The sequence below is a fragment of the Cimex lectularius genome, unplaced genomic scaffold (assembly GCF_000648675.2).
Source record: "Cimex lectularius strain Harlan isolate CLEC.00 unplaced genomic scaffold, Clec_2.1 scaffold51, whole genome shotgun sequence".
NCBI classification, from domain to species: domain Eukaryota; kingdom Metazoa; phylum Arthropoda; class Insecta; order Hemiptera; family Cimicidae; genus Cimex; species Cimex lectularius.
The window spans coordinates 78,824-94,340 of NW_019392674.1; the positions used below are offsets into that span (position 1 = coordinate 78,824).

Genomic DNA, 15,517 nt, shown 5'->3' on the forward strand with positions numbered 1-15,517 from the left:
AGAGGGCGCTACAAACATATAGACTGACAGATAAACCAATTTTTAACTAATTTTACACATATGTAGCTTATTACGGTGACTCTTGTAAAATTATAACGCAAAATATATGAATACATATATCTTGTTATGTGTTTACGAAAACATTCATACAATTTAATTTCCAGATCTGTTTGATTTGCATCGCTCTTTTATTGAAACCGATACACAGAAACACAATAATAAATTAATAGTTAAGCTAAATTCAGTTGTTGCTTAGTAAGAAAGTACCATCCTCTGATAAAAACACCAGTGGATAGGGCAGGGATCGAACCCGCGACTGTCAACGAGAGAGCGGCACTTTCCACATCAACGAACGCTTATTTTTTTTATATTATGTTTTTACTTTTAAAAAATATTTGTTATTTCGATTATAATTTTACCCTTACCATTAATTTTAGCGTTTCCAATTTATATTAAAAACTAAAAATTCCATACTTGTATCTTCAAAACAGGGAATTTATGGGATTTATTGATTTAGCAGTAATCAGACTAATATCCTCAGGTTTATTAAGGTTATTTACAGAAAAAATTTGTAATAATTTAAATAAATAAAATGATTTCATAAGGGAAAATTATTTCGTTTGCAGTCAAGTGTACTTCACGTGTATCCTTCGAATATATGGTTGAGGAGCAGAGGGCGAATATTGCTGATCCTGGCCAGTCGGTGCGAGTGGAACTTGGTTTGCGACTCCTGTCTGCCCTGCTGCAGTCACTGCGTAAAACGGGGCAGAAAAAGCACCGACGGACCCTAAATCATGCATGGAAGGTACGCTGGAATGCTGGAAAAAAAACAGTTACAATATAATCTCAGTTTACAAGGGAGGCTTACCTGGAGGCTTACCTGATAGTATTGATGAAGAGCGAGGACGCTGGCAATGGCAACGCTGATTTTTGAGACCAGCAGGGCCATCAAGGCCATGAATGTCATCACCATCAACTTAAGAGGGACGAGCGTGTACGCCTTCAAGACAATGCCGATGAGGAATGGAAGAAGAGCTTTTTTAAGCTTACCTGTCAAAAAACAAACAATATAAAATTAATTTTTTGCCTACAGTACCTACTTCTAATAATTCATACTCTTTGCAATGGGATAAAATTCTGTCAAACCATATCAAAATTTGAATTTGGGTATAATGTAAAAAGGAAGTAGTTTGACTTCACGTTCCAATGTTTGAACCTTGATGTACGTGGCCAATTTTTTTTTTTTTTTTTGGTTGGTCCTAGTCAACCTAAGTAATGATGATTATTTGGTGGTCGTGCGATGCGTCTGGTGTGACGTAGACTTTAGAAAAACATTTTCTTTATCGTGCCAACGTTTCGACCTTTATTGAGATCATCTTCAGGGCTCAAAGTGTTTGTTTCCGTGTTGATGTGTCATTCTTGTCGTGTTGAGTGTGCCAACGAAGAACATGGGATGGGGATTACTAATTAATGATTTAAAATGACATAATTTTCAGTCGTTTGGTCATTTTGTAATGAATCTTCAGCACTCGGTTGATTAGAATCAGCAGAAATTGACATTTTTGGGAGTTTAAAAACTACATTTCCGCCTACCTCTCCACAAATTTTACTCCCAGCCGATCTGAATGTCACTTCGAACTAACATCAGATTGCTAAATTCTTCACTTCTTTCAGTTAACATCCTCGGTCCATCCTCCCCACACACGTCAAGTTCCAAATTTTCCGATTTTCCTTGCAGAACTCCCTAGACTACAGTCTGATTACTTCTAAAGTGCTCCGAAGCTGATATAAACTGTTTTCAATGTTTTGCACAAATTATTTTCTCATTCACTGAAAACTGACCTAAATAACCCCAAACCCACACAAATACCTTTGATCTTTTATAGCCCAACATAGATCCTACTTATTTTAATCAAAATCGTTCAACCACTTTTCCTTAAAAGACTAATTCCTAAAACTTACGGAACCCCACCCATCAATACGGTTCATCTTTCCATCCTGCTGTCCTGACGGCCTTTAGCGTTAAGGTCAAGGCTAGAAGGAGGTTAAGGCTTAAAGTTTAATTATTAATTAGAACGTTGTTAATCTTAAAGCTGTTTTTAATAGTCTAAAGCTTTCTTAGAACTCCCGTTTGTACCCTTCAGGCCGAGGTTATTCCTCTCTCAATAATAGGAATCTGCTCCTGCATTTGACTTCGCACCAAGAGAATGTTGCACTGTTGCTTCTTCCTATTGACAATATCTGCACAAGCCTGGTTTTGTTGCTCCGAGTTTATACATATGCCTGTATAGACTGCCAGCAGTGTCCAGTCAACAAGGGCCTTTGAGTAGTCGGATATCCTCGGCTCTAGAAAACTATTGCCCAACCCTATTTTTGAACGTTACAGAAATATTCGAGTTTGGCAGCCTGGCATCAAATTTGAATTAATTAGTAACCTCCCTCACTACTACTATCTCACTACTAGAAAAGTTGTTCAATGCTGCGAGTAGGAACTATCTTTTTAAAAAGATTGAGCAATACACTATTTATCTTTTCTAGTTACTAGTTCTAGCTACTAAGTATAGGAGTTTTCAGTTTGAACACAACTTGCTGAAAATAGGAACTATCTTTTTAAAAAGACTATAATTCTACTACTACCGGAAGTAGTTCCTGTCATGACTGTGGCTTAAAGTGAGCACCGGCGTCAATTTTCTACGCATCATATAAATCAAAGCTGGCGTTTTACGACCACACGTCCGAGACTCACACCCTCCGACCCTACCCTTGCAACTGAAGCAGTCCAATAATACCTAGACCAGGAAAACCTCGATGAAGAAATCGTTCGAATAGTGTTTGCGACACTAGCGTTCTAAGTTGGAATCCAGGGAGAGAGCTTGGCAGTTTCATCGATAATAATATAAAAAAGCAATATGCCATTTTGTCTTTCGTTTTTATGATAATGATATATTATATAATGACCATCACATGTAATGAAGTATTGGAGTTAGGTCATCCGTTTTGGACACCCAAGGAACATTTACATTTTAACAAACCACTCTAAAAAATAAAGCGAGTATGCCCCTTTCAGTATAAATATAACAAAAGTAAGTAAAATGTGATTTAGGTCGTGTTTAAATGAGTAATGAAAATGAAACAAACAACCGATATTGTACCAAACAGAAATATTGCCTTATTCGGTGTTTTAATTTTAAAGCAGGGCTCAACTTTTTGAAACGAGCGAGGCCAGGCCGTCCAATCGGGAAAACGGGAGATCCGCACCAATTTTTATATTTTACGCGTGAGAAACCTGAGCGCTTGGGCGAACGCATGGACACCGCTTGACCTCCAAAAACCTCCCATAATTAAAAAAAAAAGCCGAGTTAGACTTTCGCGGCCGAAATAGGATGAAATGCTCTGTTAAGTAGCGACTTAGCTCGTTAGAAATTCTGGCGTTGCCGTTTCCTTCAATACCGGGATTTCGGTAATTTATACGCTAATTATATGTAAGAAAAAGAAGCGAAGAATAACAACTAGATTATTTGGTTTTTTTTATCGGTAGAACATGAACTAGTCGAGAAACAAATGAAAATATTTGTACTAAAAACTTTGTATATCTGGTTTTACCCTCTCTCTATCTCTCTCTCACTCTCACTCTCTCTCTCTCTCTCTCTCTCTCTCTCTCTCTCTCTCTCTCTCTCTCTCTCTCTCTCTCTCAACCATTCTCTCTCGACCTCTCATTATCTCTCTCTCTCTCTCTCAACCATTCTCTCTCGACCTCTCATTATATGTGTTTATGTTTTATACTTTCTAATTATTATATCTTATTACTTATTTGATGGCAATTGGTGGGTTGTTTTACAAAAATCAGTGTATACAAATAAGATGGAAAAAACATTCAGAGTAAAAAGACATGAATATAAAAATAAATATGATAAAAATCCATATTTCATTCATCATTACGATTAATAAAAGTAACAAATATAGTTTATTCTGAGTACAAAAACGCAAAACATAACAACAGCAATTTAAATCTGAAAAAACTAAATGAAATGTAAAACAAATAAGGAAAATGAATAACAAAATATACAAATTTCTTCCTCTCTCTCTCTCTCTCACTCTCTCTCTCTCTCTCTCTCTCTCTCCCCCTCTCTCTCTCTCTCTCTCTCTCTTTCTTGATATATATCTGTATATTTATTTATCTAACCATCAATCTCTCCCAACACTCTAACTGTGTCTTTCTATCGCTCTATAACTCTCTCCCACCCACCCTCTCTATCACACCCTCTCTCTCTCTCTCTCTCTCTCTCTCTCCCTCTCTCTCTCTCTCTCTCTCTCTCTCTCTCTTGTCACAGAAACATATGGACAGTTTTTGTTTTGCTAATTTTTTGGATTTTGCTTTTCGCTCTTATTTCTTTACGTCCATTTTTCGAAATATGCCTTAGAATGGTAAAGGAAAGATTCCCGTATCATTGAAAAATGATTCAATTTCAATTTTATGTATATTAATATAAACAAATCGTCATTAATTATGACGATCTCGATTATATTTTACGACAAAAAGGAATATATATTTAATGTGATGTGTAGGGATAGTCCTCGAATAAAGTAAATCTAAAAGATAAGATTTAAAAAAGTAATAAGAAAAAGAACGATAAGACATTTAATGAAGAAAATTTATAAAAATGCCTTACCCAAATGTTGTTGCCATATTTCTTTAATAAAAGAATTATAAATAAATAAAATAAAATAAATCGATTCAATAAATATAAAGACTTCTGTGTGAAATCCCAAAAAGCTAGACTTCAGGCTTAGTTTGCACGCGAGCTTTCGTTCTTTACTCCAAGCATCCAATACGCCATCCTACGTTTTGAAGCTTTTTTCAAGTTTTTAAAATATGTGTTATACAAGGTGAGTTTAACTTCTGTTGTCCCCCCTTAAGTTCTTTTATTGGGGCATTTTTGTGAAAAACCCCGACACACATAAATTTATTTTTTGTCAAGTTTGTCATGGATCGAAGCATTGATCTAACTCGTCAGGATAACGGGGTATGGATAGGAACTAAATTATTTCAAAGAGCAACATGTGGTGAGCACCAATTCAAACTTTTTGGAATGGTTTTTGACTTTGAATTAAACGGAGAAATCGGTTATTAATTTGGGCCAACAAACTTTTCACTCTAAGGAATTCTTAATAAATCGACTTAATCGGGTTAATGAAGCTATTTTCAAAACCTGATTTTAGTCGCAATTAAATGCGAATCAATAGTTATTGACGACTTTTCAAAAATCGGAAAAATTTAAAGGGTCAAAAAATCAATAAATTTAAATTCACACAAAAATGTATGTATATTTAGGGAGGTGTTAAACCAAAATTTCACATTAGTTTTACAAAAAATAAATAAAAAATAAAATAAAAAATGTAAAAAACCGGAAAATTACTACTTTCAAATTTTTTTTGGCGATACCAGGGCCTATTCACAACAATGGCGATATTTTGGAGCATAAATCACCAAAACGTTTGGTCTAAATCCATGACCCATCAACCTGATTGCGTTAGGTTAAATTATAGTTCACTATTTTTCGTGGTCCGCTTGACCAATTAATATCATTCAATTAATTAAGGTTTTTAATTGAGATAAAAAGGCAGTGTCAGGAGCGGGATTCGAACCGACGACCTTCGGCTTGATACTCTGCTACTCCACCACTTGAGCTATCGTGACTTCGATCCGCGGGGCACCAACTTCTCATCTCAACCCCACTTTTTTTAATTTTCCCTCCTTTTTGCCAATTTAAATTTTAGTATGATGAACATCAATTTAAGTACAGTGTTTATGTAAATTTAATTTCTTTTTAAATATTCTGTCAAATATTTTGTGTTTATGTACATTTTCATATTGACAGGTTTCGTCTTTAATTTTGTACAATGCGTAGATACAATATGTAATTATCAAAGTTAAATATGTTTGTACTTATCAATACTTAAATCATAAATTGTAACTTTTGTTGTTTAACTATAACGTTCAAATCCAAACCTCTCTTGCTTTAATTTTTCTAGGTTGGTTTTTAAATTATTTTATTGTATTTTTTTTATTGATGCACATAAACATATGCTTATTCTAATTTTGTACTTTGAAACAACCCCACAGAACTGTAGGAACAGCAAAAGGTGTTTAAAATCTTATAATTTACACGAAAGAGCCCAGTTGCTGCCTCCCTTAATAAATTAGTACCAAAAATATAAATTAATAGGTTTGAGAGTTTTTAATTGAATTTTTCGTTGTTTATATCTTTTGTAATGGCAAACATTTAATCGCTGTTCACGTAAAATGAAATTAGAATTAATAGGCTTTCAAAAGGTTGTCATAATTTTGATGTTGTATAAACTCCCAAAGAGTTACAAATTTTTAGATGGAACAGCGGACTCAGAGAAAAAATGGATCCTAGGTAATTATGCTGCTCAAAAATGTTTGTTTTTTGTGAAACTGCGAATTTAAGAGATTTTAAAATGAATCCAATTTTTTTTTAAACAAAAATATTTTTCGACTGGCTTTATTAGACGCGTCTTTTCGATGATGTACATTTTGCATATCTAACCTAATTTAATATACATAACGTTTATATATCCAAAATAATTACTCGTTTATTGATTGTTTTTGAACTGTTCCACCAGCTTTTATATCTCGAAAGCTTTCGGGACAGCACATGACCACTCCCACCGTCTTCTGTCATGTGTGAGTTTTTAACATAACTCGAGTTGTCCCTCCTCATATATTATAATATGCTAAACCTAACGTCATTTAGATGCACAAAAGAGCATTAGAAACCAGATGAACTTTTTTTAATGCCATTATAAGCCAACAAAACTCAAAATCAGTTAGAAGATCTTAGAACTTCTACGAGTTCCGAACGTCTTGTCTAAACTCGAAGAAACATTTTTTTTGTGCAAATTCTGACAAAAATTGCGCATAAAGAAATATTTTCCCTACTAAAAAGCGTTAAACACATACATGTAATTTCACTATTTTAAAATTAGCATTTCACTGCTAAAAAATGTTGGTTACAAACCATTTATAAAAATTCAGTCGACTCAACATTATGTGACGTACTGGGACACGCTGACATGAAATATACGAAAAACAAGGGCAGAAAATCATATTTTGGGTGTTGGACTCATTGGGAAGGAATTAATTTTCCGTCCTGCTATCACCAACAAATGGTTTCATTAAAACTGATGGTTCCGCAAACGTAGACATCCTTCCATACAAGTAACATAATAACAATTCAGATTTGACATAAGAAACGTCCCGAATTACCAAATTAATTCTGGAAGCCAGAGAAGAAACGAAATAACCAATAATCCAGGTAATACTAACATACAGACACTTATCTCATATCAGTGTCACCTTCAATGCACACTTATATCCCTAATCTACTAAGTACTATCAAATTAAATATCTTGAATATCTACTAACAAATCTATTACATAATGTATTATTTTATCTTATTCAACACCATTTACGTTATCACATCGCTTTATTTACTATTAGGTAGTGTTTTGTAAACCCATCAATATGAATCTTTACTCGCATTACAAATCATGATTTTATATCATTTGCACTTCAATAAAGTACAAAAAAGCTCACAAATATTCTATCTTTGAGCGGTATTTTCACTATAATAGCATAAGGAGATCAGGATATCACATATCAGTAATATAAAGCAATATCATCGTTTTTTATTAATTAATATTTATGACAGTATTGGTTGAGATAAAAAAGTCAGTGTCACGAGCGGGATTCGAACCCACGACCCTCGGCTAAATACGCCGCTACTCTACCACTTGAGCTATCGTGACTTCGACCCGCTCGGACACCAACCTCACCCCTTGAATTTTCCCTCCTTATTGCGATTTTTCAACCGAAGTTCTTCACTCGAAGTCACGATAGCTCAAGTGGTAGAGTAGCCGAAGGTCGTGGGTTCGAATCCCGCTCGTGACACTGACTTTTTTATCTCAACCAATACCTTTCATAAATACTAATTAATTGAAAAATGTTAATTGGTCAATCGGAACACGAACCGTAATGGACTGTTTTATCTTGTCCCATTCTATTCCGCAGATGGAGACAAAAGAAAACACACTTTTCAAAAAAAGTAGTCTATTTTTTAAAACAATAACAATTTCGGGTTGCTGCCTGCTTCCCTTCTTCAGCTGTTGTTACATAAAAATACTTGAAACCATCAAATGTATTTATGTATTTTGTATTCATAACAGCTGAAAAGGGGGAGCGGGCAGCACCCCGAAATCGATAATGTTTAAAAAAACAAAAACTGCTTTTTGTAAAAAGGTGTTTTTGGTTGTCTCCGTCTGAGGAATAGACTGGGTCATGATAAAAAATAAACTTTAATATATAGACCTGATTGGTCCTAGTCTATTCATCTTATTTTTTTCTCTATTTTGATTACACCTAATTTGGATTTGGTTCCAGTTTTGCATCAAACCCGCATAATTCCTCACATAAACAAAACCATTTCATAGGATAAAATACAACTACCTCGGCCTTCCTGAACAACCGCCGAGTCCTGAGGAGCCGCCAGCGCCAGGGTAGCCAACGCTAGGCCGATCACGAGGTGGTAAAACGTACCCATCAAACTAAACTTCCGTCGCGTGTCAACCGGACTTTTATATAGCAGTCGACTTGCCCGCTCTTCCGTATTTTCAACTCCACCCACAAACATTCTAACTGGCCCGGTTAAGAAAACGCAAATGGGGATGTAAAGGCAATAATGACAAAGTGTTCCGCCATTCCGTCATATCAGACGAATCGGACACACTTCAGTTAAGTAGTGCTGGAAAATCAAAGCTAGTGTGCATGTGATGTTTATAAAAACGACTATTTCGAAAATCGTATACCCGGTTCTTGTTTTATTGGAATTAATATTAGTATAGTAAAGATTGTAATAAAAGAATGTCCGTAGCGCGACTGAACGATGCCACCGAGAGTTCGCAATTAAAGGAAGGGAACCGTCTTCACCTCTTTGTGGATAGGTCATACTCGATTGATGGAGGACATCTGTTTTTGAGACAAATCCTACCTAGGTGTCCCGCATGTAGAGAAAATTCGATCAGTGTCCTATAAACAAGTGTCTTGGCTTGTCTCTTTATAGGGAACGAGTAGGCATGGCACCAGATATAAAAACAGTCCTTATGTTGTTGTTGTTTCCCCTTTTAAGAAAAACCGGGTGTTCCCCTATATTTAATTTGTAAATATTTTATATATAAATTATTAATTGCACATAAATTTGTTGTAGAGTTTGTTTTAATGCTGCTGTGCGTGTATGAATCAGTAAGTGTGTGTGAAGTTAGAGGGCCGATGGCTGAATATGGAGTAACATCGACATTCAGAATTCATTGAAGGCTGCCTCCATTCGATAGCCACCATTGACAAAAATAATTAATTAATTTTAAACAATTATATTAGACATTTTTGACCAGTGGATTTGCATTCCGCCAGACATCCCAGTTCAAAAGCATAAATTCCCCTTCACAACAATTCTGGTGAAAAGTTATTTGAACCGTCACTTCCGGGATGGGTGGATAGGACCTCATGGCCCGATCTGAGGCCTCCTCGGTATCAACTTGACTATTTTCTGCGGGGACAATTAAAAAAAAGTGTCTATGCCAATTGTAATGCAGCAACCTCAGTTGAACAACTGCGCCAAAGGATAAAAAATACTTGTCAATCCATCTCCCCTGACTCTATCAATCTGGACACCGGTGAAAAGTGGTTAGAAAGAGCAAATTTTTGCATCTTTATGCAAGGCAGGCAGTTCGAACATGAAATGTCATTAATAAATAGATACCAAATGACTTTTGTTTTACTTTTTACCATAACTTTGTCATTTTTTGACCAATTTAAAATTCCATAGCACCATTTTTTCAACGTAAAAATCTTTCAAAATGACGTGTCAGGATGTATGGGGTCGTATTTCAAATTTTGAAGTTGAACTAGGCCTGAGGTACTCTGTATAATTTTTCTACAAAAAAAGGTAAAAATTTGAAACAAAACTAAAAAATATTAAAACAAAATTAAAACAGAAAAAGTGCTAAGCAGATGAATATTAAAATAATTATAATTTTGCAGAGGTATAATTATAATTATTTTAATATACATAAAGACCCAAAACTGATGATTTGTAAAATATCGAAAAATGACTGAAGGATATAAAATTGACTTTTTTTAATTTTTATTATTTTTTATTTATTTTATTATTTATTCATTTTTAGTTTTTTATATATTTTTTAATTTAATTTTTTTCTTTTTTTGGTGAGTGGCTCTGTATCTATGCGAGTGAGTTTGGGAGGTGAAGAATGAAAGAGCTAGATAGATTAGATAGAGAGGGAGAGAGATTGTGAAAGAGAGAGGGAGGGTGAGTGAGGGAGAGAGAAACAGTAAAATAGGAAAAAGAGGGTGAGCGACGAAAAGAGAGAATGAGAAGGGAAGATCGAGGTATTTCTATAGAAATAGAGGGCTATACGTAAACAGATTAATAAAAAAAGAGAGTGCGAAATAAAGATTAATGTAGATATAAAGATCAAACATAGTTAAGCATAGATAGATAGATAGATATACATATAAATAGATAATTGGATTAAATACTTTGTCATAACATTGTCATTTTTTGACCAATTTAAAATCCGTTGCACTATTTTCAGCGTAAAACAACCATTAAAACGATGTGTCAGGATGCAAAGAGCCGTATTTGGAATTTTGAAGTTGAACTGTGCCTGAAGTACCCTGTTTTATTTTCCTCCAAATAAAGTAAACATTTGAAATTCGAATAAAATTTTATTGAGCCCGTATTTTTTAGTTTTTTTTTATAGCATCATTGGTTCAAGAGAAATCTTTTCCATCTGAAAAGGACACCCTATATGAAAATGTGTGGTGTTTAGTGACCGTTAGCCAACGATTATTCGGAGATCGTGAGATGCGATCTGGTGTAGGTTTGAGAAAAACATTTTCTTTATCGTGCCAACGTTTCGATCTTTATTGAGATCATCTTCAGGGCCTGTATAAATAGATTAATAGCCTAGGATAAAAAGCTCATGCCATTTTTCGTCCTTCCTATAAATTTAAATTTAAAAATTAACAATGTAAACATCTGAACTTAACTAGTTCCTGATTGTTCATACTGTTTCGACCTCTGTTACTTACTTGGACTTTTTACTAATTCAAGATATTATGCATGAACCATCTAATAACATATAAACAAGTCTGCATACGCTCCTCCAAAAAATTATTTTTTTATTTTTAAAATAAAAATAAATTATTTATGACAAACTATAAAACTGAGAAAAACATAATATTTATAGTTTAGTTCAACTCTGTATTATTTGTGGATTGAAGAATGATATTATTATTTTTTAAATCAAAGATTAATATAGACATTATATTAAGTGGTCTATTCACCAAATAACTTCTCTCAATTAATTAATTTTTATACAAGGTATTGGTTGAGATAAAAAAGTCAGGGTCACTAGCGGGATTCGAACCCTAAAAACGCCGCTGCTCTACCATTCGAGCAATCATGACTTTGATACACTCGGACAACTCCCCATCTCAACCTACGAACTTTCGAATTTTCCCTCCTTTTTACGTAATCAGGAATCGATTCTCGGAGACATATGAAATGGCCTGTTAGTGAAGTTGTACTTCATTTTACGTAAATCTATTATATTTCGTGGTCTATCGACCAAATTACTTCTTTCAATTAATTAATCCTTTTATGTAAGGTTTAGGTTGAAATAAAAAAAATAGCTAATTTCTTTTGGACAATAAGAAATAATCCGTTTATCCTTTTATTTTCAAATTTAGATAGTAATACATACGAATCAAACATGCAAGGTGATAATCTTATAATTTTTTTTTTGTAAAGGAGGTGCCGTTGAAATTAGGCTGTTTATAGTGCGACACCGTAATCTTGGAAAATCGTTAAGTGAAATTACAAAAATTGTTTTCAAAAGTTGGTCAACTGTACAAACGATCATTCAGGACTACTAAACTAACGACACTTTGGAAAGTAACCACCGATCGGCGCGGCCAAAGAAATTAAACAGACCTCATGAGAAAATTCATCAACGTGTGAATGTTTACTGCTAGTTCCCCTGCTTTGGAGATCTTCAGAGGCATTCATGTAACATCTCAAAGGGTTTGTAATACCACGAAAAATGTCGTCTTAGCTTCCGATCTTCGTAAAAAGCCCTACATCAGTAAAGTTAAAATTTAAAAAAAATCACTAAAGCTCTCCGTGACCATTTCATTTGTCGGCGAAAATCAAATAGATTACACGACATTTGAAAAATGGCAAAAAGGAGGGAAAATTTGAGAGGTGAGGTTGAGATGGGTGTTGGTGTCCGAGTGGATCGAGGTCACGATAGCTGAACTGGTAGAGCAGCGGCGTATTTAGCCTATACTTTGATTGATTATTAAAAATATTTTTTGTATTGTATAAATTCACTCGTTGCCACATCCTACATGTATTTGTTAACTTTAAACAATGTATGTAAATCCTAGGCCCTGAAGATGATCTCAATAATGATCGAAACGTTGGCACGATAAAGAAAATGTTTTTCTGAAACCTACATCACACCAGACCACATCTCACGATTTCCGAATAATGATCGACTAACGGTCTCTAATCACCACACATATTATTTAATTTTGTCGCAAAGTTTAATCGACGATAACCTCGAGACCTTCCCTTAATTCTTCTCACTGAGTGACAGCACTAGCTGACTTCTCGTGGCTTATGTACTTCGGGTACAGCGCTGGCATAAATGTGAATAAAGTTCTTTAATCAAAAGTTTAATACGTACAACAAATACGTATGAACAATAAATAAACTAAATAACCGCTTTAGGAACAATTAAAAATTTAAGGTTTTAAGTTTAATAATATTATTATAATATAAAATTGTTTTTGTATACAATAATTATATATGCAATAATGTTCAATCGGCTTACAACTTCGGTAAAACAGTAAAAATTAACACTCGTACACAAAGAACGAGGTCATAATTCGGTCACTTGTCTTGGTTTCCACTCGGACTTAATTGCGTATGCAGTCTGTCATTATAAAAACCTATTTACCTCCTGTCCGAGTTAAAAAAATCCCGAGACTGTTTTTGATCCAGTTTACTTAGAGATCATGCAAGATTTTGGCCATTTCAATTACGAGGTTATATGAATCCTCGCGGTGGCGATGTTTTTTTTATATCCCATTTGTAAGTATGTGTAAAGTATGGCGGGTTCGAATACAGGGCCGCTGGATTCGAACCCGGGACCTTTACCTTTCAGTGATGAGCGCCGTGTCAACGATTAATGGGGCATTCTTGTATTATTCTAAATTCTATCAAAATTGTGTGGTGATTAGTGACCGTTAGTCGATGATTATTCAGAAATCGTGAGATGCGGTCTGGTGTGATGTAGGTTTCAGACAAACATTTTCTTTATCGTGCCAACGTTTCGATCTTTATCTGGATCATCTTTCGGGCTCAAAGTGTTTGTTTGGGCACTCTAACACGTAATGATGGCACACTTACGCAGAAAACAAACATTTTGGGCCCTGAAGATGATCTCAATAAAGATCGAAACGTTGGCACGATAAAGAAAATGTTTTTCTGAAACCTACATCACACCAGACCGCATCTCTCAATTGTTTATTTTAAAGACATGTGTCTTTATTTTTCTGCAAGAATCTTAAGGCATTTGCGCAGAAAAATAAAAGGCAGTACAAGGTATTAAAAATGAAAGTAATAGAACATTCTAATATTCCATAAAATACATCCAAATAAAAATTAATTTCTTGCAAAAGACGATAAAACAAATGCAAATTTAATTTTGAAACAAAAACTTACTTTTCCTAAAATTGTAAAAAAAAACGAAAATCAATATGACTTCGGAAGATTTTATAAATTATAAAATAAGAACATTCTGTGATTGCATACACATGATAGTCACTAGATTGCTCAATATTACGAAGTGCTTCTTTTTAATGTTTTTTCTATGAAATGTCAGTAAGTAAATTTATTCAGTATTTTTTTGGTTGAGTAAAAGTACTACTAGTTATGATTTTGTTTGTTATTTATTATTTACTTTGTATTTAATAGAAATAATCACCGACGAAGGACATAAGTTGATAATTTTCCTCTAACCAGCTTGCTTCTTGTTGCATAGGATGAGTTATTATTCAACTAAACACAATCTTGATAAACCTGGCAATTCTCAAGATGTGGCAGGCAATGAAAAGCCTCGGAGAAATCCAAAAGTGAAAAGGTTCTGGAGGGCGATCACAGAATTCAACATTAAGCGAAAATGTTACCTCTTGTCCTTCATACAGGCGGTGAGCGGTCTTCGTTCATCAATTTTTCGGATTTCCCATCAATAAGTAGATTTTTCATGTTATTAGTGTTATTGGTTGGCAAAAACTAAAAATAACTTCTCAGCTGCTTCTAAAAAAATGAATTCAATGCTGTTTTACGTTTTTTTATAAATTGTATTCAATGTAAAAAATCAAAATTAAATCAACGATAATAGATTGCAGTAAATAGAGTCTGTGTGTTTTCCAAGCAGTTTACAGTTTTTCTCAGCTGCTATAAAAATGATTCACTATCATCACATAGTATTTCTTGTGATCTATGTATAAAAAATCTAGCTTTTTACTCAATTCAATGATTTTGAAATTAGTAAAAACGGCTACTACCAATTTAAATACAATTTTTTTTAAATACTCAAAGAACCATGCCGCAAGCTTATAGTAGTACTTTCAACTTATGAAAATAAATTAATGACAAAAATCTGTTTTTAGATGTTTTCCGTAATACTTTGCATATTACCAATAATTGAGCTATTTTATTTTAACGAGAACTTTGTTGAACGAATGGGAATATTTCTAGGTAAATATATTATTTATTATATAAATTCAAAGTCTAAAATGTGTGCGTTTTAGGGACGTTTCTAGTGCCAACAATGGTGACAGTGAATACATTATTGTATATATTTGACATATTTGTCCAATGGTTGTTGATTTATAGCGTGATGAAGGTCACAAAGATAGCACATTCATTGAAAAAACATCAAATGTATAACGGTACAATTACAGTTATAATTCATTTTTAGACGAAATTGCGTGAAATCCAAATGGTAATAGTTTATTCCTTATTTGCTCCTATGATCGAAGCGGTAAGAGTAATTATTTGTGTCAATTTCGAATTCATCATGGAAATTGTCATATTCAGCATTGCCTTAAGTAAATTTGCTAGTCCGTTGAAGGCGAATTTGCCAATTTGCGTTAACATTTTTTTTTATCTGCCAGTTTATAGATTGCTGATTTTGTCCACCCTGCAACGTTTTCGGAGGACGCTTTCGACAGGGGTGGGATCCGTAGAAGAAAACGGTTGAAGATCTCCGTGAAAAATTAAAATGGCAATACAATTATAAAAAATATGAATTTCTATAATATTAAATTAAGAAATTGATAAAT

General features: G+C 34.0%; 2 protein-coding genes across 7 annotated transcripts; one reads left to right on the forward strand and one right to left on the reverse strand.

Annotated features, from left to right (window-relative positions):
• Positions 1-536: 536 nt before the first annotated feature.
• LOC106662396 lies at positions 537-14,836 on the reverse strand. 3 transcript variants are annotated; one of them, XR_001339893.1, is made up of 3 exons: positions 14,357-14,836; positions 881-1,050; positions 537-818 (listed from the first exon to the last, which is right to left on the reverse strand). XR_001339893.1 is itself a non-coding variant. In XM_014386464.2 (3 exons), exons 1-3 carry the CDS (start codon positions 2,654-2,656, stop codon positions 627-629), a joined length of 381 nt encoding a protein of 126 aa, XP_014241950.1. In that variant the 5' UTR covers positions 2,657-2,769; the 3' UTR covers positions 537-626. The 3 variants fall into 3 exon arrangements, 1 of the variants encoding a protein (XP_014241950.1); XR_001339892.1 differs by lacking the exon at positions 14,357-14,836 and adding an exon at positions 14,131-14,175; XM_014386464.2 differs by lacking the exon at positions 14,357-14,836 and adding an exon at positions 2,638-2,769.
• On the forward strand, positions 13,902-15,456 carry LOC106662395. Of its 4 annotated transcripts, none has more exons than XR_001339891.2 (6): positions 13,902-14,051; positions 14,212-14,422; positions 14,843-14,930; positions 14,984-15,078; positions 15,154-15,283; positions 15,350-15,456. XR_001339891.2 is itself a non-coding variant. In XM_014386462.2 (6 exons), coding segments are annotated over exons 1-6 (567 nt in total). In that variant the 5' UTR covers positions 13,904-14,045; the 3' UTR covers positions 15,436-15,456. The 4 variants fall into 4 exon arrangements, 3 of the variants coding, with proteins under 3 accessions (XP_014241949.1, XP_014241948.1, XP_014241947.1); XM_014386462.2 differs by having other exon boundaries at positions 13,904-14,047; positions 14,212-14,377; XM_014386461.2 differs by having other exon boundaries at positions 13,905-14,051; positions 14,212-14,377.
• The last annotated feature ends 61 nt before the right edge of the window (positions 15,457-15,517 follow it).

Coding starts and splice junctions, on each gene's coding strand:
- LOC106662395 (XM_014386461.2), top strand. Junction 14,378..14,842: donor TCTTGTCCTTCATACAGGCG/GTGAGCGGTCTT, acceptor ATCTGTTTTTAG/ATGTTTTCCGTAATACTTTG. Junction 15,079..15,153: donor TGATTTATAGCGTGATGAAG/GTCACAAAGATA, acceptor ATTCATTTTTAG/ACGAAATTGCGTGAAATCCA.
- LOC106662396 (XM_014386464.2), bottom strand. Junction 819..880: donor CTCTTCATCAATACTATCAG/GTAAGCCTCCAG, acceptor TTTTTTTTCCAG/CATTCCAGCGTACCTTCCAT.